At 45.6% G+C, this 24,055-nt stretch overlaps 1 protein-coding gene across 1 annotated transcript in view; it reads left to right on the forward strand.

The window, feature by feature from the left end:
• The window catches only part of CDHR3 (cadherin related family member 3), a 68,692-nt gene that overhangs the window by 27,781 nt on the left and 16,856 nt on the right, over positions 1–24,055 (forward strand). The window contains 9 exon segments of the mRNA XM_025381076.1: positions 3,341–3,435; positions 9,040–9,087; positions 9,349–9,482; positions 10,382–10,519; positions 13,511–13,700; positions 20,783–20,954; positions 23,059–23,140; positions 23,143–23,160; positions 23,875–23,973. Of these exon segments, the coding sequence (XP_025236861.1) occupies positions 3,341–3,435; positions 9,040–9,087; positions 9,349–9,482; positions 10,382–10,519; positions 13,511–13,700; positions 20,783–20,954; positions 23,059–23,140; positions 23,143–23,160; positions 23,875–23,973 (976 nt within the window).

Below are 24,055 nucleotides of genomic sequence, written 5' to 3' on the forward strand. Positions count from 1 at the left end.
TATATATATATATATATATATATATATATATATATATATATATATATTTTTGAGACGGAGTCTCGCTCTGTAGCCCAGGCTAGAGTGCAGTGGCCGGATCTCAGCTCACTGCAAGCTCCGCCTCCCGGGTTCACGCCATTCTCCGGCCTCAGCCTCCCGAGTAGCTGGGACTACAGGCGCCCGCCACCTCGCCCGGCTAGTTTTTTGTATTTCTTAGTAGAGACGGGGTATCACCGTGTTAGCCAGGATGGTCTCGATCTCCTGACCTCGTGATCCACCCGTCTCGGCCTCCCAAAGTGCTGGGATTACAGGCTTGAGCCACCGCGCCCGGCCTCAAATAGATTTTTAAAAAATGTTTTGCAGGACGGTTTTTTGTTGTTGCTTTTTTAAAGATTCTCTAAGGTGGGAATGTTGATCTTACTTAGATGGGAAATGAACAAGAAGAAAACCCCAATATTTAACATCGAACAAATATTTATTGAGCATCTATTATATGCTAGTCACTGAGGATATAGGAGTGAATAAAATGAAGCCCTTTCCCTCATGGATCCCTTCTAAGGGGACAGCAGTAGTTAACATTTATTGAGAGCTTGCTATGCGCCAGGCGTTGTTCTAGCACTTTATATGATAAGCCATGAGGCATGCCCTGGTATTATTACTCTTTGTAGGCATTCACATGGCTAGAAAGTGATGAACCAGGATTCACATCCAGATATTCTGGCTCCAGAGTTACCAAACTTAATTTACTACCCTAATTTGTGACTCTTGTATTACAGATGAGTCTAAAAGTCCTTCTGAGTTCCCATCATATCCTGTATGTATCCCCTTTGGAGCACCTCCCCAAACCTTTGTTCCCTCGGTTGACCATAAGATTTTGGAGCGTAGGGCCTATCTGTCTTCTCTGTATCCCAAGACCTTATCATGCTTGGGACCAACCAGAATTGGAGACCCAGCTCCTGGAGCATTTCAAAACACATGTGGAAGGACACTCTGATTCAGATACATGTAGTAAATCTCCTCCCCAACCCACGAGTCTCTAAAACCCAGTTGTTCTATCATATGTAGCTTCAGGCTCTGATTTATGGATATGCGAGGCTTCTCTGTAGGGAAGCCTCTGCTCAAAGACACAGGACGGCTCTGTGTGTGGGCAGCTGCAGGCCTAGGCAATTGCTGCCAGGCCATGAGCTGGCATATTAATGGGGAGCTTGGGATTTAAACCCCACATCTGGGAGTACTGCCAAGGTACTTGCACAATTTGTGGGGCTGGAAGAAGGGTGCTCTGTGGCATCACCCAAATATTTCCCCTTAAAAATGAGCAGAAAACACCTAAATGATCAGCAAGAATGACTTAGTAAAATAAACCCCTGTAGTAGGGTGCTGTGCCATCGTTAACTAACCAGCTTGTACAATAAGACTTAAGAATAGGTGTAAATGCTCAAGATATAAATGCAAGGAACAGATATTATAATTTTGATGATAACATCATCCAACTATTTATGGAGGGTATACGTTTGCATAGGAAAGAACAGAAGGCTAATCACCAAAATGAGATTTAATAGGTGGCATATTTCATTTATTTTTTATACTTTTCTGTCTGCCTCGGTTTTGCATAAAATATGTTCATTACAACTAGAAAAACATTATTAAATGATAAACAAAAGGAAACATTTAAAAATGGCTTGAAAACCTTATATTGGCCTCAAAGGAGGCCTTTCATCTATCTTCTGTGCACACTCGCTTCTTGTACTGGAAGCTCAGCAGCACTCATAACACAGCAAATCGCTGGGTTGGAAACCTTGGCAGGTGTTTCCTTTGATTCTAGACTTCAGGGGCTGTGGCTGTGGTTGCAAAACCTCCACTGATGATCTGATCCGGAGATCTAAGGCCTTGAGGATAGAACATCCCTCATCCTAGCAGGAAATAATGAAACCTTCTAACCTTAAAGCCCTTTGGAAGAAATGAATATAAACATGTAAGTCTCTAGCGTTGCTGCGATCCGTCATATTTTACGGCATGTATTCTCATTTAATCCTCAATAACATGAAGGAGCAATTGGTTGTATCAGCCCTAAGTTATAGGCAAGAAAGGCACTTGTCCCAGACCTTGTGGTGAGGACCAAAGCTTAAGCCAGACGCAGTGGCTCATGCCTGTAATCCCAGCACTCAGGGAGGCAGAGGCAGGTGGATCACTTGGGCTCAGGAGTTCAAGCCCAGCCTGGGCAACATGGTGAAACCCTGTCTCTACAAAAAATACAAAAAAAATTAGCCAGGTGTGGTGGCACACACCTGTAGTCCCAGCTACTCGTGAGGATGAGATGGGAGTATTGCTTGAGCCTGGGAGACGGAGGCTGCAGTAAGCCATGAAAGCGCCACTGCACTGCAGGCTGGGTGACAGAGCCAGACTCTGTCTCACAAAAAAAAAAAAAAAAAAAAAAAAGAACTTGGACCGTGAACCCAGCTCTTCTGATCCAGGCTCTTCCCCTGTTTTCTTGACTCCAATGTGGGAGAAACAGAGCAATCTTGATAAGCTGCCATGGGTGGCATAGGCACAGTCCTCCTATGGGCTGGCCCTCAGTGGGCTGTACACATAAACCTGTCTTTTCCTATCAGATCAAGGAGTTCCGGGCAGGGTGTCATCAAGAGAGCTGGGCTGGGAGCCAAGGACTACAAAGACTCTCAACTACCCAGAGATGTAGGAAGGACTTTCCCAATGGCCACATGCCAGGGATTAGATATAAAAACAGCTCTTCTGTATCCCTAAACCAGCTTCTGAGCTATACTGTAAGCCCTGCTACGTTTCATTCTCAGTTCACCTTTGTCCCTTGTTCCTTTAGTCATTTCAATCAGTGATGCTCGTGCATTTTACACCCTGCTATATTGTAAGTTGTTTTTAAGGGTAGTGACAGATCTTACTCATTTTGGTATAGTCCTATTACCTAGTGGGTAGTAGGTGTATTTAAACAGTGTTGGTTAAAGCGAAGGCATAGAATCAAAATCAGAAGTTGTCCAGAAGAAGTGAGAACACAGCGATAGGGATAAGAAGACTGGACTCAGAAGCAGAGCCTGCCTGGACAGGGGCCTTTTACATACTTTCTGTAGTTAGAACAGGATCCACTCACCAGGTTTTCAGGGTGTGGTCAACCAGGGCTCAGACCAACAGAGCCAGAAGTTTCTGGATTCAACAGCAATTAAATTGGATAACTGCTCATTTGAACGGTATCCTGATGCATTGAGAATGTTCCAAGGGCTGAGAATATAAAACAGGAAATGAGCACACACATCTTCTCGGGAAGGGTGGGTAGGTGGGCTGATCTTACCAAATTTTTCCCCTCATTTTTTAGTATTTCCTGATTTCTCCCTCAAAGAGCTTCAGAATGTCTGCTAATGGCACCCTCTTCTCCACAACAGAACTGGACTTTGAAGCAGGACACAGCAGGTAGCCTTGCTACTGACCTTGCTTGAAGTACTGTTGATCTGAGGGTCAAGGAAAACATAAGGAATAGGTCACAGTGCAACCTGAGGGTAGCTGGGTGGGGGCCCTTGAGCAGTCTACAGCCTCATTGTAAGCTCAGATGGTAGTGAACCCCAGAGACGGATGGGCAATTGTCTGGGAGGTCTCTTTTGATCTCCAGAGAACAAGAATGACAGTATGGGAAAGGGTGCCCAAGTACAGGAGTATCATGAGCAGTGCAAGGTCAGATATAACCAGGTTCATGCACACTTGTGTCTTTCCATAAGGTCAGGTTTTTACTGATGCTATTTCTTTTTTTTTTGAGACAGAGTCTGGCTCTGTCGCCCGGGCTGGACTGCAGTGGCGCAATCTCTGCTCACTGCAAGCTCCCGCCTCCTGGGTTCACACCGTTCTCCTACCGCAGCCTCCTGAGTAACTGGTACTACAGGCGCCCGCCACCACACCCAGCTAATTTTTTGTGTTTTTAGTAGATACTGGGTTTCACCTTGTTAGCCAGGATGGTCTCGATCTCCTGACCTCGTGATCCACCCGCCTCGGCCTCCCAAAGTGCTGGGATTACAGGCGTGAGCCACTACGCCCGGCCATTACTGATGCTATTTCAATCCTAAAAGCCATGAGCTACATGGAATTCCCAAGGAGGCAACTCTGCTTAGACTTCTTGCTAACTCAGTAGTCAGAGCACACAGACTCAAGCCACTCCACAGGTCAGTCAATATTGTAAACCATACATAGTATACTTCATCAGCACATAAATGTTATAAATTAAACATTCTACATCAAACAAAGTAACATTTAACATCATGAGAAAAGGGAATAGAAAAAAGAGGTTAATAAACCAGACCAAGGACAGTGATGTCTAAGGTCTGACTCTCCAAGGACAAGGGGAGTGTCTTGGCCACATCCAGATGGTCATCAATGTCTTCCAAGGACGAGTCTTTGATTTGGGCAGATGCTGGGTGCTGATTACAAGTGACAGCAAGACAGGGTCTGTCAAGATGGCCGTGTCAAGCTGGTGAAGTCCTGCTCGTTTTATGGCCCTTGAGTCCTCTGGTGAAGACTGATAGTAAAGGATTATGCCCTTATCTGGTTGAGTGTTGTCTCTATTGATTAGGTGAACAGCTGGACCCTGCTGGCTTGATGCCTTTTGAAATGTAAGATGGCATTTTTTTCTAAGATGGAGTCACTAATGTCAAGGGTGATCTATACAAGACTTCTCCAACCCCATCTTGTTTGGGAGAGGCAGCCATCCAAGCAAAGGGGCTGATGAGGGGAAAGCAATAAAGTAGGGTGAGCAGGCCTTGGGGAAAGTCCAGGCTTTGTGGATGAAAACATGTTGGCCTTGGGGTGAAGGAGGTGAGGCTCCTGGCTCTGCGCCAGGTGTGGGAACAAGAGCTAGCCATGTGAGCCATGGGAGCCTCGCTTCCTCCCGTGGGAGTGATATGCACATTCCAGGGGTCTTGTGAGAAACACCGGGATAGAGCATGCAGCATGGCGCTTGAGCAGACGCTGACCTGGTGGGACGATGGTGGTGAATAGCCCCTGCAGAATGAGAAGCAGCCAGTGGGTTCGGAGACGGGGGGAGAAAGATCGCCCTGCAGGCCTTGAGACTGTGGGAGCATTACGGAGAGGGTCACCACCAAAAGGACAGGCTCTGCTCTCACTCCTCCTACTCCATATTTTTCCCCATCCTGTTTTGAAATAGTGCCAGCAAAGCTTCATTCTCTTACGTGGAATGTTTCCCTGGCAGTTTCCATCTCATCGTGGAGGTCTCCTCACAGTAGAGGCCTCAAAGCCTCCAGAGCGCTCCAGGTGAAGCCCCTCACTTTACCAGGTAGGCCTGAGGGCATGCAGGACTCCCTGGGCCGCAGGCACTTCCTTCTTAGGTGGCCTCATCTCCTCTGGCACATTTAATACAAGGCAAAAGGATGCCCTTTGCTGTGGCCTGCAGGAGAAATGAGAGGCATGAGCTCTTCAGAGTCTTTATCCTGGCCTCTGGACTCTCTGGACTGCTGTTTTCCACCTTTGCTGCCTCTACCTCCTGTACCCTGACATTGACATGCACCATGGGATTTTGGATATGGTGTGGAGGAGGGGCGGACACATGCCCCGGGGCGTGGCCTGCCGCTGTGCACATGCAGAGGGTGCTTTTAAAATAAAGTGCCGCACGTTAGTAACAGCAGAGTCCCAGAGCATGCACCATCACTCACGACTCCCTAATGCCCGCTCCTAGCATGTCATCCTCGCACTGAGGAGAGGGCTATTTTCAGGGTGCCTGCCCTTTACTGGCTGCTCTAAAGTTTCTTCCTGCCATCATGGATCCAAAAAAGTCATCCGGCTGTGTCTGGCAGCTCCTCTGTCCAGCAGAGGTGGGAAGGATAAATGCATTGGGTGGAGGGTAGTTTGTGAAAATGTGCCTGGCACTATCCCAGACACAAAAGAAGATCTGAGCCTATCGTAGATGGGGATTTAGGAGGAGATGATGGGATTGTGAGCTAGTAGATGGCACTGCAAACAGCCTGACATACTGCTTACAGAGCCTCTGCCTGCCCCAGTCCCTGAGATGGCATAGGAGCCAGCCACAAGGAAAGTGGCAAAATCACCTTTAACAGCATGAATGGCTATGAATAGATTCAGCACAGGATACTCCACCAATAAAAGACCATTAGGCCTCAGGTGGGTAGAGGGCTTGCAAAAGTATTCCAAGATTGGGAGGTATTAAGGCAACCTCACTCCCAGACTAACCTGGTGCCTCTTGGCAAACACACCACAGTTGCACAACTTCTGGATGTTAACACAGTCTACAGTCCAGTGGCAGGTGTCAAAGAATGCATCTGCTCCACCCCCACAGCCTGGGGATAGAGCCCTGCTATGTTCCTCTTTCAAACCTTGACCCTCAATTTATCTGCTGTTATTAAATTGTTATGTAATGCTTTTCATCAGCACCTGATGCTGGGTTAGGTTCAGAAGGAGAGCTCAGTGCCTTTGGGCTGACAGGTGGCTCCTGGAGCAAAGTCCAGGCAGCCTATTAACAGTTATGACATCCCAACCCAGACTCAGGCTCAGGTATGGGCCCACACAGCTCTGCATTCTTCAAGAACCCCCAGAGGAAGGTGATGGCTGCAGGGCTGGAGCAGATGCATTCTTTGACACCTTCCCCACAAGTCCCATCTGGGAGGAGGGGAGGAAGGTTAATGGGGTTGCAAAGCGAAAAATAGTAAGTCCTTCCCAGGGGCAGAGCTTATAAACCATCTGGTTTGGACCACATCTTCCAAAATACAGAAACTGACTTTAGCTGAGAGAGAACATGACCCTTGCTGGCTTAGGATGCACCCCGAGGTCAGCCTGGAGCTTTCTGATTCTCATTTTAGGTTTGAAAGAGGAACATATTGGGCTCCATCCCCAGGCAGACAGCATGATCTGTGTAACAGTCTTTTGTTTGTTTGTTTGCTTTTTAAGTTAGTCGACTTTATTCAAACAGCATTCCTTGGTTGAAGGTGAGGATGGGTCTGCTAGAGCCTCACTCCAAAAGGAGTGGGGGCAGTCATGAGAGTCAACCTCATCCCTCAGCCATCGCCATTTGAAAGGATTTGCTCGGTTTCAAACTACATGCTGACTTCGGGGGCTTTCATGGTTCCCTTGAGCTTCTGAGCCTCCTTTTCCCATAAATCAGTGCTAGCACTAATGATAACTTCTTTAATTCAGGATTAACAGAATTAAATCCTCAAACAGACTCAAGTGTACTGAATTTGAGGGTGAAATACAAATGTAAAATGTACAGACAGCCTGTCTATTTTTACTATTTGTTAAACTCATGTAGTTAACACAACCAAACAAGTCCTATGTGTGTTCTTGAGAATGTCTCCCCATTTTACCCCTGGTTGGTGACAAATGTCAGAAAGCTTTATAGACACAGGATGCATGATCCAGGAGTCTGCCATTATTGAAGTTGAGCATCTTATTATAAAAGCACCTGACAGACCGGGTGCAGTGGCTCACACCTGTAATCCCAGCACTTTGGGAGGCCGAGGCGGGTGGATCACCTGAGGTCAGGAGTTCGAGACCAGCCTGACCAACATGGTGAAACCCTGTCTCTGCTAAAAATACAAAATTAGTCAGGCGTGGTGGCGGGTGCCTGTAATCCCAGCTACTCAGGAGGCTGAGACAGGAGAATTGCTTGAACCCAGGAGGCGGAGGTTGCGGTGAGCTGAGATCATGCCACTGCACTCCAACCTGGGCAACAAGAGCAGAACTCTATCTCAAAAGAAGAAGAAGAAGAAAAAAGCACCTGACATATTTACTGTTTTCCTGTGCACAGAGCTTGCTGTGTGTGCAGAGCACTTTATTTTAGAGTTGGGTAGGTAGGTCTTTCTCCTCTCCTGCCCATTTCTTTTGTATTTACTCAGTCCTTTTCCACCTGGTGCCTGGCAGTGTCATGCACACCTTGGGCACTTACTGAATACTCATAGTGGTGAAGCCATCCATGGCTTCCCAGCATTCACACCCTTCCCCATGAGTGTGGCTGCTGGCCCAAGCTCTGGGGGTCATGTGTTACAGGGAAGAAGGGTGTGGGAATACAAGTGGTAGCAGAGCTTTACTCTGTCAGGGTGGCTGCATGGCACCTGGCTTCACTGAGCTTTGAATAGCTCTTAACTGTCGTCTATGTTGAATGATATTTTATATATACCTGTATCTTGGATTCAAAAATCAAATAGACTAAAGATTTTATCTCCTGCCAGGCTCAATGTCAGGTTAACCAAGGAGAGAATATTTCACCTGAGCAGCTGTGTCGTGGCCAATAGCCTGACTAGTTCCCTTCTCGGGGATCTGGGTTCCTGGAGCACCCAGCATGGACTAGATGAGCCTTCTGAGCAGAGTTTCTTAAACAGCAGCACTGCTGGCATTGAGCCAGGTACCCCTTTGTAGAGGGGCTGTCCTGTGCATTGGAGGATGTTTAGCAGCATCTCCAGCTTCTGTCCCCTAAACATCAATAGCAGCTCTCTCCTCTAGTTGTGAAAATCAAACATGTGTTCAGATACCACCCCCACCCCCCAGCTGAGAACCACTGCCTGAGAAGGAAGGAGGGATGACGGGAGGAAGGGGCTTTTCCTCTGTGTCCTCTCTCTGTCCTGTGGGAGCCTGGGAGCCTGTGGTTGCTACCTGTGGCATCATCTTATAATCTTCCTTCTGAAACGTTAAAGCCTATACAGATCTGCTGGGCATCTTGTGAAAAAGCCAATCCTGGTTCGGAGAGCTGGGGTGGGCAGACCTGAGGTCTGCATGTCTAACCAGCTCCTTGGTGATGCTTTTACTAGGAGCATGCTTGGAGCAGTAGTGCACAGCTGTGTGATTAGCACAGGCATCTCAGTGACCTCTTTGTTGGAAGTTAACAGAACTCACTCATGATGACCAAAGCAAAAGCATACTATATCAGCAACAGGGGCACTCACAGAAGGGACTGAGGGGCTTGGCCCAGCCTAGGGAGCTGGGGCCATCTCCTTCCCTCCTGGTTCTGGTTTCGGTTCCTGCCACCCCATCTCTTTGGCCCCATCCCCCTTTGCCTATTCCTAGACCCATCAGGGGCAGCATCACAGACTCCCTGAGAAGGAGGTATGTCAGGTAAGGGAAAGGATGAATGGGCCTGTTTCAGTGGGACCCTGGAGTGACCTTAGGCTGAACATGATTACTGTCCCCCAGCAATGGAGTATACCCACAGAAGACCACCTTGTGAATGGATGTGGGGGGAACTTGGATCCAGGGAGGAGCCCTGGTAGGGAGGGTTGGGGTGAGGCCCTGGTTCCTGCCTTTCTCTGACTGTCCCTGACTCTAGCTATTGATTTCCTGCCATTTCTCCTTCCTCTGGCCCTACCTACCTTATAGGGATGGTGAGATAGCACAGCAGAAATATTCCAAGCTCATGAAAGGAATGCAGTCACTTAGATCTAAGAAGTACTATACCCCTTTTGAAGATCCCATATGGGAAGACCTCCACTTGGGAAACTGGGAAATTAGAGGTGACTATTTGCCCCATATTCCTGCAGAGTTATTTTGAACAATAAGCCTCCCTTAGAGCATTCAAAATTACTCAATGTATAGTTAGTTAAAACTCCCAACCTATCAGTCTCACTACTGGCCTGTTCCAAAGGCATTGGCGGAGGTCTGAGGAAGATGGGTAAGTTGGTGATTTGGGGTTATCTTCCAAGAAGGAGGACAATGATGGGGCCTGGTCTTCTGCCAGGGGACCTATTTCTCAGTTCAGAAAGCTGACCTCATGATTAATGCAACTTGGAAAGGTGCACGAGTTCTGTGCATAAATTCTATATCCTCAGGCAAAAAAAAAAAAAAAAAAAAGGAAGAAAAAAAAGTGAGCAAAGGCATGAGAATACAGAAGCTTTACAATTTTTCTGGCTTCTGGTGGCAGCCATGGGATAGGAGTCAGGAACAAGGGAGGGAACCCGCAACTCTGGACATGACCCTGGCATGTAACTCTGGACACACTGATTTCTAAAAGAATTCAGGGAAATCTGCACAAAAAGTGGGAAAATGAGAAAAGATAGCTGGATAGGCCACCTATCCTTATTTCAAAAGACGTTAATGCCAAAGCCAATCTGAAATGACATCAGGCAGATGTGCGTAGAGTCAGAGACTGTGGCCCATGTAAATTGTTGCAACGACAGCATACTTTCTTCACAGGTACTTTCTTCACATCCACAGGGATATGATCTTTGGGAATACAAAAGCCAGCCACCCCTCCTTTCCACTGCTGTGCTCTCCCTCTGAGCATGTTGATACAACTTGAACAGCTCTGCACTATATTTAGCACTAACCAAAATACCAATCGCCTAGACGCTACCTTCCTGTGCCCCTGAAAATTAGCTGTGTCTGCTGTATCTCTGTTCCAGTCAGACATGAGTGTACATGATCCTGGAGGAACTGAGTCCAGGAACCATCATGGCCAACATCACAGCGGAGAATCCTGATGATGAAGGTTTTCCTAGCCACCTCCTCTACAGCATTACCACTGTTAGCAAATATTTCATGATAAATCAGTGTAAGGCACTCACCTCCATCCTTAAGTGCATCCTCTAATTCAGCCATTTGAATTGTTTTACAATGCAGTTGTTCCTCGACACCCATGAGAACTGGTTCTAGGACGCACCATGGATACCAAAATCCATGTATGCTCAAGTATCTCCTATAAAATGGCATAGTATTTGCATATAACCTATGCATGTCCCCCCATATACTGTATATCATCTCTAGATTCCTTATAATACCCAATGCAATGTAAATGTTATGTAGATAGTTGTTGTATTGTTTAGGGAATAATGACAAGAAAAAAATGTCTGTACATGTTTAGTACAGATGCAACCGGCCATTTATTTTTCCTGAATATTTTTAATCCTCAGTTGGTTGAATCTGAGGTGCAGAACCCATGGATACAGAGGGCTGATAATATTTTTCTTATCTTCTGGTATGGGGCATGTCTTTCTGTCTGGGGTCATCATTGGTTACCAAGGTAATAGATGTATTAAAAGCAGCTGGCATGGGGGCTGGGCAAACTAAATAGGGTTGACAGCTATGTCACTCTTCACCTTTGTGGGGGATGGGGCAGGGGCGGTGAAGAGATTTATTTTCTTACCCATTGTTAGATTTGTGACTGAGACCTCTATAAAAAAAGACAGATTAACAGGAGAAAAGCATACAAATTTATTCAATGTTAAGTTTTATGTTACACCAGAGTCTTCAGAAATGAAGACTCAAAGAAACAGGGAAATCCATGTGTTTTTATGCTCAGTTTGATGAAGTGAGTAATGATGGAGAAGTATGATTGCAGGACAAAAGGGTACGACCCAACGATAATAAACCTGGGGAATTTAGTAAGGTCTGTTTGTTCAGATTTTTCCTGGCATCTCTGTCTTCCAGAACAGGATGTTCCTTTCCTCCAGGTATAGGTAGGATACCGCTGGAATGAAGGTCTTATGACTGCTTCAAACGAAAGCCAGAGAGCTCTTTTATGGGCTGCTTCAGGGAAGAAGGACAGGAGAAGGTCAGAGACCTTCCTGCTTCTGCTGTTTTCTCAAATGCCAAGGTGCCATATTTTGGGATAATGTGTCCTGAATCCCATCACCTTTTTCTCAAAGGCAGGTGTGTAAGGTTGGATGGGTTACTTATCCTGAGGGTTCCCCGAAGTCTTCTGAAGAGAGGGGCTATATCAGTACTGTCCAATAAGAATAGAATCAAGTCACTGATATAATTTCAAAGTCTCTAGTAGTCACATTTTTAAAAAGTAAAAAGATATAGGAGAAATTAATTTTAATTAGGCATTTTTATTTAACATGTATAAAATATTATTTCAACATGTGATCAATACTTAAAAGTTATTCACGGCCAGGCATGGTGGCTCATGTCTGTAATCCCAACACTTTGGGAGGCTGAGGCCAGAGGATTGCTTGAGCCCGGGAGTTTGAGACCAGCCTGGGCAACGTAGTGAAACCCTGTCTCTACTAAAAGTTTAAAAATTAGCTGAGTGTGGTGATCCACACCTATAGTCCCAGCTACTCAGGAAGTTGAGGCAGGAGGATCTCTTGAGCCTAGGAGTTTAAGGCCTCAGTGAGCTATGATCATTCCACTCTACTCCAGCCTGGGTGACAGAGCAAAACCCTGTCTCAAAAAAAAAAAAAAAAAAAAGTGATTCATGAGATATTTCATATCATTTTCTTTGGTACCAAGTCTTGGAAGACTGTTGTATGTTTTATGCTTACAGTACATCTCAATTTGGATTAGCACCATTTAATTGCCCAATAACTCTCATGTGACTAGTGGTAACTGCATGGGACAGTGTCATTTTGCTCAATCTGCCAGACCGATGGGAGTTATTTTCCCATCTGAATATCTCTGAAGGGGACGAATTCCCCTTCTCTGCACTTCTATAACCATCTTTTCCTGGGGCCTTAGTACACACCAGGCATTATGCTGAGTGATTATTCACATACATCTCATCTCAAGTACTCAAGATAGCAACTGAATGAACTATCATCGTTCACATTTTACAGATGAGGAAACTGAGGCCTAGGGAGAGCCTCAGGCAGGTTAAACAATTTGTTGAAGGTCTTACAGCTTGTAGGTCGTGAAGTTCAAGTACCAACCTAAGCCACCTGATTCCTCGGGCCCTGTCTTCTTAACCACTGCCAGACTGCCCCACTCCTGTAAGTCCTGATCGCATCACCAAAAAGGACTTCCAGCCTTAGACAATCCCCCCCAAAAAATGTGCTATTGGCTCCTTAGGCTTTCGGGCAAAGGATACCTATTCCCAGGAGAGCCAGGCAAAGGCAGTAATTGTGCACTGCCTCTGAAAACGTCCTAATGCCCTGTCAGCTGATAGTGTAGGGATAACCATGGCTGAGAGTTCTGTTCACTCTAGTGTTGCAAAATTCAACTTTTAACAAGCAGAGTGAGGTTTTTTTTTTTCTTTTTGTTGAGTATATTTATTAAGATTCTTTGGTCGCAGGTAACAGAAACTAAGGCAAACCAAGCTAACAGGAAAAAAAAAAGAAAAATAAAAGAAAAAGGCAGGGACATCTATCAACAGGATTCTGGGCATCTCCTAAGAAAATGTCAAAAGATGGGGGCATACGAAGGATGTGACCCAGTGCTGCTCCAGGGACCTAGGCTCTGTAGCTCCACAATTAGCCTGTGATCTTCCAATGTGTGCCTTTCAGTTACAAATTCTCCAATAAGAGAGCCCTGTGGGTCAAGCTGGAGTCAGTTATTCACCAGTCCAGTCCACTCTGGGCAAGGGCTGCCACCAGGGACCCAACTCTGGAGTGCAGTGTGAAAAATCCTAGAAGGGTCAGGCCAGATACCCCAATAAATGTCTAACAGAGGAACTTAATGGGTTTTCAAAAATGTATTTGTATAGAGATTATGCTCTACATAAGCTCTTCCTCATGTTAAAATGGTCTTTTCCAGTTTTCTCCAAGTTTCTGTATTCCTTTTCATTTCTCTTCAAAGGGTCACATTCTAACCTTTGCTTTCTTCGTGACTGGTACAATCCAAGTGGCCCAAATGATACACCGAGATGCAGGTGAATTGAGACAAAATCCCACCATTTCCCTGGAAGTTCTAGTGAAGGACAGACCATATGGGGGTCAGGAGAATCACATCCAGATAACCTTCATTGTGGAAGACATCAGCAACAATCCTGCCACATGCCAAAGGTTCACCTTCAGGTATGCACACTTCGAAACTTGGGTTGGACATTCTACCTCTTTGGTGGTCCTCCACCCTTTGGCTTATCTGGTATATTCTCAGGAGGACCTGAAGAATTATAAGCATTTGGAGAAACAGCTTAGTAGAATAAATCGATGTGAACTGTTCACTTTTGTCCACAGGTTTCCTTGTTGTCATCCTTTTTTCTTCCCTCTCTTTCATTTTCCTTCTTCTTCATTATCTCCCTTGTTCACTTTCTTACTCTTAAGAATTATTTTTTATTTTGCTCCCTTCTATATCCTGCTCATCTCCGTTGGTGAAAAGGACCACAGGGACTTGTTAGGCCCTCTCTAGACCGTGCCTGTTTTTGTTTATTGCCACGGGTGGCAAGATGGAGCTGTTAGTTAGCAGTTATAATAGATGTTTGAGACTTAGGATCAGTGAATAGGAACTCCCAGAGAAACACACCACCAGCCAGATGAATAAATCAAACCAAGTACTTATGTAAAACCAAACAAAGCATCGAATTCACCTTACACAACTTAATTGAATATAAACAAAAGACATCCGAAAGGGAAAAAATGCAGGTACAAGTGAGATACAAGTGATTTTGTATATTTTGACTCATTCTTTGTCCCACAATCTATTTGCTATTATTTTACAATAAAGTCGCTTGTGATTCTGGGTTAATATGCTTTTTGAAAACAATATTATCTTTCTACTATTTTGTCAGAGTCACATGATTAGTACTTTCTCACATAAGCCTCATCTCTAAGGTTTTGTTCCAGCCAGTCTCTGGTCTCCTGAGAGGCTGAAGAGGGCTCTTTGGGAGGAATTTGAGTTGTGGGGAGCAACTCCACAGTAGCCCTTGCTAAAAGACAGCCCTGTATCTGGAGCAAGGCTGATGACCAGGGTGGGTCTCAGTTCCAGATGTCCCCATGGGGTGAGTCTCCTGAGTTTATCTTTGAGTCATTTTGTAAGTTTTCTCCAGGTGACTCTGGACATAGACCCAATACATGCAGAGGACAAAGGACCCTAGACCAGGATTGCCTTGGAGGAGCAGGGGAAATAGAAATTCCTTTACTATACTCATGAATGTTTCCCTCTCCCAAATGGCATGCCCAGCGTAATGCTAAAGGATCCATGTGGCCTCGAGTCTGATATCAAAATGGTTAAACTCTGTTCTGGACGCACCACTGACTTGTCCCTTCAGATTCAGTCTCCACCCTGCTCTGTGCTCCAAGACACTGACCTGGATGGATACTGTATTAGTCTGTTTTCATGCTGCTGATAAAGATACATCTGAGACTGGGCAATTTACAAAAGAAAGAGGTTTAATTGGACTTACAGTTCCACATAACTGGGGAAGCCTCACAATCATGGCAGAAGACAAGGAGGAGCAAGTTACATCTTACATGGATGGCAGCAGGCAAAGAGATAGAGCTTGTGTAGGGAAACTCCCACTTATAAAGCCATCAGATCTCATGAGACTTAGTCACTATCACGAGAACAACACAGAAAAGACTTGCCCCCATGATTCAATTTCCTCCTATCAGGTCTCTCCCACAACATGTAGGAATTCAAGATGAACCTTTGGTGGAGACACAGCCAAACCATATCATCCTGCCCCAGCCCTTTGCAAATCTCATGTTCTCACATTCCAAAACAAATCATGCCTTCCCAACAGTCACCCAAAGTCCTAACTCATTTCAGCATTAACTCAAAAGTCCACAGACCAAAGTCTCATCTGAGACAAGGCAAGTCCCTTCTGCCTATGAACCTGTAAAATCAAAAGCAAGTTAGTTACTTCCTAGATACAATGGGGGTATAGGCATTGGTACAGCTGTTCCAAATGGGAGAAATTGGCCAAAATGAAGGGGCTACAGGCCCCATGCAAGTCTGAAATCCAGCGGGGTAGTCAAATCTTAAAGCTCCACAATCATCTCCTTTGACTCTATGTCTCATATCCAGGTCACACTTATGCAAGAGGTGGGTTCCCATGATCTTGGGCAGCTCCATTCCTGTGGCTTTGCAGGGTACAGCTTCCATCTCGGATGCTTTCATGGGCTGGCACTTGAATGTCTGTGGTTTTTCCAGGTGCATAGTACAAGCTGTCAGTGGATTTACCATTTTGGGGTCTGGAGGACAGTGGCCCTCTTCTCAGAGCTCCACTAGGCAGTGCCCTACTAGGGACTTTGTGTGGGAACTGCAACCCCACATTTCCCTTCTGCACTGCCCTAGCAGAGGTTCTCCATGAGGGGCTGCCCCTGCAACAAACTTCTGCCTGGGCATCCAGGCATTTCCATACATCCTCTGAAATCTAAACGGAGGTTCCCAAACCTCAATTCTTCTGTGTACCCACAGGCTCAACACCACATGAAAGGTACCCACAGGCTCAACACCACACTTCCACCCTCTGAAGCAATAGCCCGAGCTGTACCTTGGCCTCTTTTAGTCACAGCTAGAGCAGCTGGGATGCAGGGCACCAAGTCCCTAGGCTGCACACAACAGAGGGACACTGGGCCTGGCCCATGAAACCATTTCTTCTTCCTAAACCTCTGGGCCTGTGATGGGAGTGGCTCCTACAGAGATCTCTGACAGGCCCTGGAGACATTTTCCCCATTGTCTTGGTGATTAACATTCAGCTCCTTGTTACTTATGTAAATTTCTGCAGCTGTCTTGAATTTCTCCTCAGATAATGGGATTTTCGTTTCTATCGCATTGTCAGGCTGCAAAATTTCCAAATTTTTAAGCTCTGCTTCCTTCACAAAACTGAATGCTTTTAACAGTACCCAAGTCACATCTTGAATGCTTTGCTGCTTAAAAATTTCTTCTAACAGATACCCTAAATCATCTCTCTAAAGTTCAAAGTTCTACAAGTCTTTAGGGCAGGGGCAAAATGCCACCAGTCTCTTTGCTAAAACATAACAAGAGTTACCTTTGCTCTGGTTCTCAACAAGTTCCTCATCTCCATCTAAGACCACCTCAGCCTGGATTTAATTGTCCATATCATTATCAGCATTTTGGTCAAAGCCATTCAACAAGTCTTAAGGGAGTTCCAAACTTTCTCATATTTTCCTGTCTTCTTTTGAGCCCTCCAAACTGTTCCAACCCCTGCATGTTACCCAGTTCCAAAATTGCTTCCAGATTTTCAGGTATCTACAGCAGTACCCTACTCTATTGGTACCAATTCACTGGATTAGTCCATTTTCATACTGCTGATAAAGACATACATGAGACTCGGTAATTTACAAAAGAGGTTTAATGGGCTTACAGTTCCACGTGGCTGGGGAAGCCTCACAATCATGGCAGAAGGCATGGAGGAGCAAGTCATGTCTTACACGGATGGCAGCAGGCAAAGAGAGAGCTTGTGCAAGGAAACTCCCCGTTATAAAGCCATCAGATCTTGTAAGACTTATTCACTATCACAAGAACAGCACAGGAGAGACTTGCCCCCATCATTCAATTTCCTCCCACTGGGTGCCGCTCACAACATGTGGGAATTCAAGACGAGATCTGGGTGGGAACACAGCCAAACCATATCAGGTACCAACCAGCTCCCTTGCCTTTCAGTTTCTGGTTGGCCAATGGGGAGTCCTGGAAAGAGGGAAAGACGAGGGTCAGTCTCCCTCCTTGTGAGCTGGGTACATCCCTCCCCTGCCTGAATATCTCCATTCCCATAGGCAGCTCTCTGTCCCTGGTGGCAGGGCCTGCTTCCTCCACTGGCTCCCCTGGGCCTAGAGGTGGTAAGAGTGCTTCACTCTCATGAGCCCTGAGATATTGCACTGTCCCATGAGATTTCCATATACTCTGTGAGCACCTTCTTCATAGTCCCTTTACTGACCCCTCCTAGAATGATCTTAATTCACCAGCTGCTTCCTGCTGACACCCCAATAATGTCAGTCACAATCCTGAGCACATAGTAGGTTCCTATCCTAACCTAAGCCCTACAAGTCCACCAGATGGGTGGGGATAGCTGCATGGGTAGTTAGGATTGTGACTTCCACACCTTTACATGCATAAATTGAGAGATGTCTGGGCCCTGGGGATGGAGTAAAGACAATTTGCAGCATCACACTTACACTTTATTTGACATTTTAAATCTGTGCTAGCACTCTTGGGTGGTTCCAGTACACCCTGGGAAGTTCCTGCCCTCTTCTGTCCTCCTGCTCTTCCTTGTTCCTCTGCCCTAAGAGGTAGGGGGTGAAGGTTAAGAAGTGAGAATGTCTGGAGAGTGCTGTGCTGTCTCAAACCTTCCTTGTCCATTTTCTCTCTTCAGTGCATATCTGTTAATTGTATATTTGGCTTCCTGCAGTCCAGATTCCCCTGGGGTATGGGAGGATAGTTTGCAGACTGTGTTCCATATTAGCTGGTGAAACTGCAATTTGAATATCCTAGACTGTCCAGGCAAGCCCAAACAGAGTCCTGCTCTTGATAATCTTCCCTCCAGATTAGCCCTGAAGGCCGAAGTGAAATCCATAACTGGACTAACTGCATTTATTACTGAAGATAATCTAACCAAGGCTCAAGTCCCTTCTCTGGGCTCTTCTAGCGGGAGGACCTCTCAGCCACCCTATGAACGCCAAGATGTAAGGAAGGGCAACGAAAGGGATGCCTCCTCTGCAGTTCCAGCGGTGGAGGTCTTCAGCCTAAAGCCCAGCCCCGCGTCCCAAGGCTGCATAAGGGTGGGTGCGAGAGGGCTGAGAAGCCCTAACCTGCAGCACCCGCCATCCTCCCAGCCTGATACCTTCTCCAGCCAGACTATGTCAAAGCCAAGCACACAAGCAGGTCCAAACAGAACAAAGTGACAATGGCAGTGGTTCTGCCACAGTCTCTGACACTTGCTCTTGAATGTTTGTTCCCTCCTCAGAGGCTGTGGGCGCGGTCTCTGCTATGGAGTTCTTGAGAGCAGGTGGCAGAGCCGGTGGGGTCAGCGCGGCTGCTGGAGGCAGCTCCAAGAACGAGATGCTAAGATGGGGTTAAATGTGCAAGGCTATTATTAGGGGAGATGCCTGTGGCAGAAAATGGGGAGAGAGATGGACAAGGCTGGGCAAGTCATCAGATCATGATGCAAGGCTGATCTGAGTAAAGGAAAGAGGGAGAAAAGGTAGTTGGACATATTCTAGGCTGCCATGCAGTCTAAGGAGTGTTCAGCTAGGGCATTGGGGGTCCTGGAGTCAGTGTCAGCTGACACAGGACAGGAATGAGCCTTAGTATCTTTGCCATGACCAGTTGTTGGTACGTGGCCTCACCACAAACACAGTGATGGATTCAGAGCCCAGCAGCTAAGGCCGATGGTCAGTTATGCTCTCATGGTTGAAGGTCTTCCAGGCACATTCTCATGACAGCCACGATATATTTTTGTAAGAAATTCTACCAAGGCAAAATATGATTAAGATAGGTAGCCAAAACAAACAAAAAAGAAAGAAAAGCCACAAATTCCTCCCTGCTTGCTCTGCATGCATGCTCCTTTGCAATGTGATTTTGCTGTTCCATCAAGAGATGGGTCTCCTTGAATCTGAACTTGACCATGTGAATTGCTTTGACCACTGGAGCATTAACAAACATGGCACAGCAGAGGCTTGGAAAATGCATGTGCATTGGGATTTGCCCTCTCTTGTTACTTTTGGAACCCAGAGACCTCCATGCAATGAGCCTAGACTAGCCTCCTAGAAGATGAGAACAACAAGAAGCAGAAACCAAGCACCTTCCCACCACTGGGCATGTGAGTGAGGCCATCCTAGACCATCCAGCCCCAGCCAAGCTGTCAGTGACCACAGAGACCAGCTGAGCCACACTTAAACCAATAGGACTGTGGGAAAACCTATAGTACTGTGAGAAATCATAAATGCTTGTTGTTTTAATTCACTCAGTTTGGGGATGGTGTGTTATGTAGTAAAAACTACTTGATATCATTTATGTCCATTTTATAGATGGAGGAACTGAAACCTGGAGACAGGAGAAAGCCCCTCAATGATTTGAAGCCTCAAGGTGTTCATTGGTCTCCCTCAAAGCCTCCTACAGCAAGCTGGGCTTGATGGGAAGGCTCTGAGTTTGGGGGTAGCTTTATTCATTTGTGTTATTTGCCTAAACCCTGGAGTCTACTGAGATTGAGACTCCCAAATTTGACCATTAATAAACATCTTTTGGATGAATAATATGAAGGTGTTAGGAGGCCCTTCTAGGCCATTGAAGCCACTAGAACACAAGTCAAGGAATTCTCAATCTTCAAAGCATGGGAGATGAGGGGTACAGGGATTCTCCCTAGCCCAGTTAGAAACTCCTTCAGGCAGGAGGTAAAATTTGTATTTCTCTTCTATTCTTCTTCACAACTGTGCTAGTCTTATAAGTCCATTGTTCATTCATTCAACAAATATTTATTGAATGTGCCAAGAAACAAGCAAAGATCCTTGCCCTCATAGAGTTTACTTTCTAGGAGGGAAATAGACAATAAACAGAATAAACAAGAGAAATATATGGTACATCAGATAATGATGTGTGCTGGGAATTAAAAATAAAGAGGGGAATAGGAGAGGAAGTACGGGGCAGGGAATATTGCCATTCTAGATCGGGTAGCCTCACTGATAAGGTGACATTTGATTAGATAGATGAAAGAAAGTGAAAGTGTGAGTCACGTGGGTATTTGGGGGGAGAGGATTCCACAGTTAGTGCAGTGATGCTGAGGCCAGAGCCTCATGAAGAGTTCAGGGAGCACCAGAAGGCCAGAGTGGCAGGAGGAGAGTGAACAAGGAGAGGAGCTAGTGGGAGACGAGTTCAGAGAGGAAAAGGCAGGCACGTCCTGAAGCATCCTGCAGATCAAAAGTGGGACTTTGAGTGAAATGAGGAGCCATTTGGGACTTAGGAGCAGAGGAGTGACATGATCTGACAACATGTTAACAGGATCCCTCTGGCCGCTGTGTTTAAAATAGCCCAAAAGGTAGCAAGGGCAGAATCAGGGAGACCAGTTAGGAGGTGACTGCAATGACCATGGACTCACTTTGAATTGCAGTTAAAGTAGAGGTGTCTAGCCCAGGACCCATGTGAGAAGGAACAGTCGATTACCATTTGTTGGGGGAAATACTGGATTGTGTCTTTTCACCAGCATTATGGTGCTGGAAAGAACAGCCAAGGGGACATTGCTTCTTGACCTGAACAAGTTCTGCTTTGATGATGACAGTGAGGCACCAAACAACAGATTCAACTTCACCATGCCATCTGGAGTGGGGAGCGGCGGCAGATTTTTACAGGATCCAGCTGGCTCTGGGAAAATTGTGGTCAGTTAATGGTCATTGCATCATTAAAAGGGCATCAGGAATTGGTCCAACATGCATCGTGCTTTTGCTGCCCCATAGAGAGAAATTTCCAAGGTAACCCCCTCTCAGAGCGACCGTAACTGACAGGCTTAATAGTGAGTCTGTGTTCCCCAACCGCTCTTTATTTTACCCCAGTTCCAGGAATCGTTTGTTACACATAGTTGTGCCTGGGCTGCTAAGGACTGCATTCGTTCTTGCATAGCATGCAGTTTGTGTGCCTGCTTAGCATGCCTTCACAGACACATCAGTGCCCTCTGTGCTCAGGCACTTTTGTTTATTTGAGTGCTCATTCCCGGCCCATAGAGGTGTGAGGTGATAGAAAGCAGGGCCGGGACCTTGAGTGTGTCTGGATAAATTCCACACCGTGGAACCACTGGAGACCAGAGGAGAGTGAGACAGTGAGGATGTGTAGGGAGCCCCCTCCCTGGCGACTCCAAGGGACAAAAGCTGCATTGGAAGAAGGATGGACATGAAAAGTGGGTCCCAATGAGCGGAGTTAGACCTTTCCTTACAGAGTTCCTGCTGAAAGGTGGTGGGGAAGGAGAAGAGAAAAATGAAAGGGCTGGGAAAGCAGCAGCCTCAGGGAGGGAAGCCAGCAACCCACTACCCTTCCCCTCACCCAGCTTTCTTCTCCACCTCCCATCCCAAACCCTTCTTCAATCCCCAAGAACATCTCACCCACTTTATTCATAGTGCCATCTTAAAAATAATTTCTATTTTTTTCTGTTTAAGAAATTAATACATGTTCATTGTAGAAAATATAGAAAGCACAGAAAAGCATCACCATTCACTGATAACCAGTGTTAATAGTTTGGTACATGTCCTTCTTGTCTCTTTTCTATAGATATATTTTATGTCTATTTATACATATATGCATAGGTATATTTTATTTTTATTTATTTATTTTTAAGAGACCGTGTCTCACTCTGTCACACAGGCTGGAGTACAGTGGTGCAACCATAGCTCACCACAGCCTCAAACTCTCGAAATCCAAGGCTCAAGTGATCCTCACATTTCAGCCTCCCTAGCAGCTGGGACTACAGGAGTGTGCCACCGTGCCTGGCTTATTTTTTAGGTTTTTCTAGAGATGGAGTCTTGCTATGTTGCCCAGGCTGGTCTCAAACTCCTGGTCTCAGGCAATCCTCCCACCTTGGCCTCCCCAAGTGCTGGGATTATAGGCATGAGCTACTGTGCCCAGCCTGCATATGAATTTTAAATACAGTAGTGCCCCCTTATCCACCGGGGATATGTTCCAAGACCCCTAGTGAATGCTCGAAACCACAGATAGTACCAGACCCTAAATAAGTTATGTTTTTTCCTTCTATACATAAATACCTATGGTAAGTTTAATTTATAAATTAGGTACAGTAAGTATTGACAATAATAATAATAAAATAGAAAAATTATACCAAAATACTATAACAAAAGTTATGTGACACTGGGCATGGTGGTGCACACCCATAGTGCCAACTAGTTAGGAGGCTGAGATGGGAGGATCACTTGAGGCCATGAGTTTGAGGCTACAGTGAGCTATGATTACACCTGTGAATAGTCACTGCATGCCAGCCTGGGCAACAAAGGGGACCCCTATCTCTAAAAAAAGAATAAGGAAAACCAGTTATGTGAATGTGGTTTCTCTCTCAAAATATCTTATAGTGCTGTACTCACTATTTTCAGACTGTGGTTGACTGCAAGTAACTGAAACTGTCAAAAGCAAAACCACAGATAATAAGGGGGGACTACTATAATGAAGTAACCCTGCATATAAGATTCAATTTTGTGCTTTTCTTCAACGAATCTGAAGTTGTGATCCTGAGCAATAGTGCTTAATGAACATCTTTGTACATAGATTCTCTCTCCTGGTAAATCATTTCCATTAAGTTCACTAGCAGTGAGCAAAGGTATGGTCATAACTTTTTAAAGTTCCTCATTTTTATGGGCAAAGTGTTCTCCAAAAGCGTTTTGCCAATTTATATATCCACTAGCAGTATATGAAAATATCTCTCACAGCCTAATAAATAGGATTGTTTAATCTGTATAATCTACTATCTCTGTTTTAGTCTAGCTGATTGGTGATCTAGACTATGAAAATCCAAGTAACCTAGCAGCTGGCAATAAACATACGGTGATAATCCAGGTGCAGGATGTGGCCCCCCTTACTATAAAAGCAGGTATCATTTTGTTTTATTTCATGAATGTCTTTCTTGAGTATCAATGACTAAACTCTGCTGGGCAATACTCGGTATTGTGCTAGGTCCCCCATCTCACTAGTACTGCCCTCATGCAAGGACCCCCTCTTTCTCGGCTGAATTGCAACATGTAAGAGTCTTTGAAGGGAAATGCAAATGCCATCATATGACTTCCTCGGTTAAAGCCTTCGAGCATCTCCTGTAGCTGTCAAGTTCAAGTTCCAACTCTTTGGCTTGGCATACAAGAATTTTCATCATTTGGTTGCTGCTTAATTCTCCGGCTTCACCTCCTGTTACTTGCTTCCAAGCCCCCATTTTTTTCCAACTGGGCAAACAGCTTGAAGTTTTCCAGAGTGAATTATGTGGTTTTATACCTTGGCATTTTTTGTATACGCCTGCAACACCCCCCAATATCGTCCCTGCCCCATTTGTCTAATTCTGTCCTTATAAGCCTCAGCTTGTTCTTTCTCCTGGAAGCTGTTCCTCCTCTGGGTTCTGTAGTGCTCTGTGCGCTCATGTGCTTATCAAAGGGTGACCACCCTCAGCATCTAAAAGGCAGAAGCTCCCGTGTCTTAGTCACCTGGTATCCCCTATGCGCAAAGCCTATACACAGGAGATTCTTTAAAGACGTTGAATAAACAAATGGATGAGTATGGATTTGTGATTGAATGTGTTTCTATTTCCATTTTTAGATAATATCTACATTTATATCCTAACAAACCCAGAAAATGAGTTTCCTCTCATTTTTGATAGGCCATCCTACGTATTTGATGTGTCAGAAAGAAGGCTGGGTAAGTAACAGACAAGACACGGACCAGAGGGCTCTCAATGGACTCCGTCCAAACGTGTGTTCTGCGGAGTGGAAAGCTCCCT

This window comes from Theropithecus gelada, chromosome 3 (assembly GCF_003255815.1).
Source record: "Theropithecus gelada isolate Dixy chromosome 3, Tgel_1.0, whole genome shotgun sequence".
Lineage (NCBI taxonomy): Eukaryota > Metazoa > Chordata > Mammalia > Primates > Cercopithecidae > Theropithecus > Theropithecus gelada.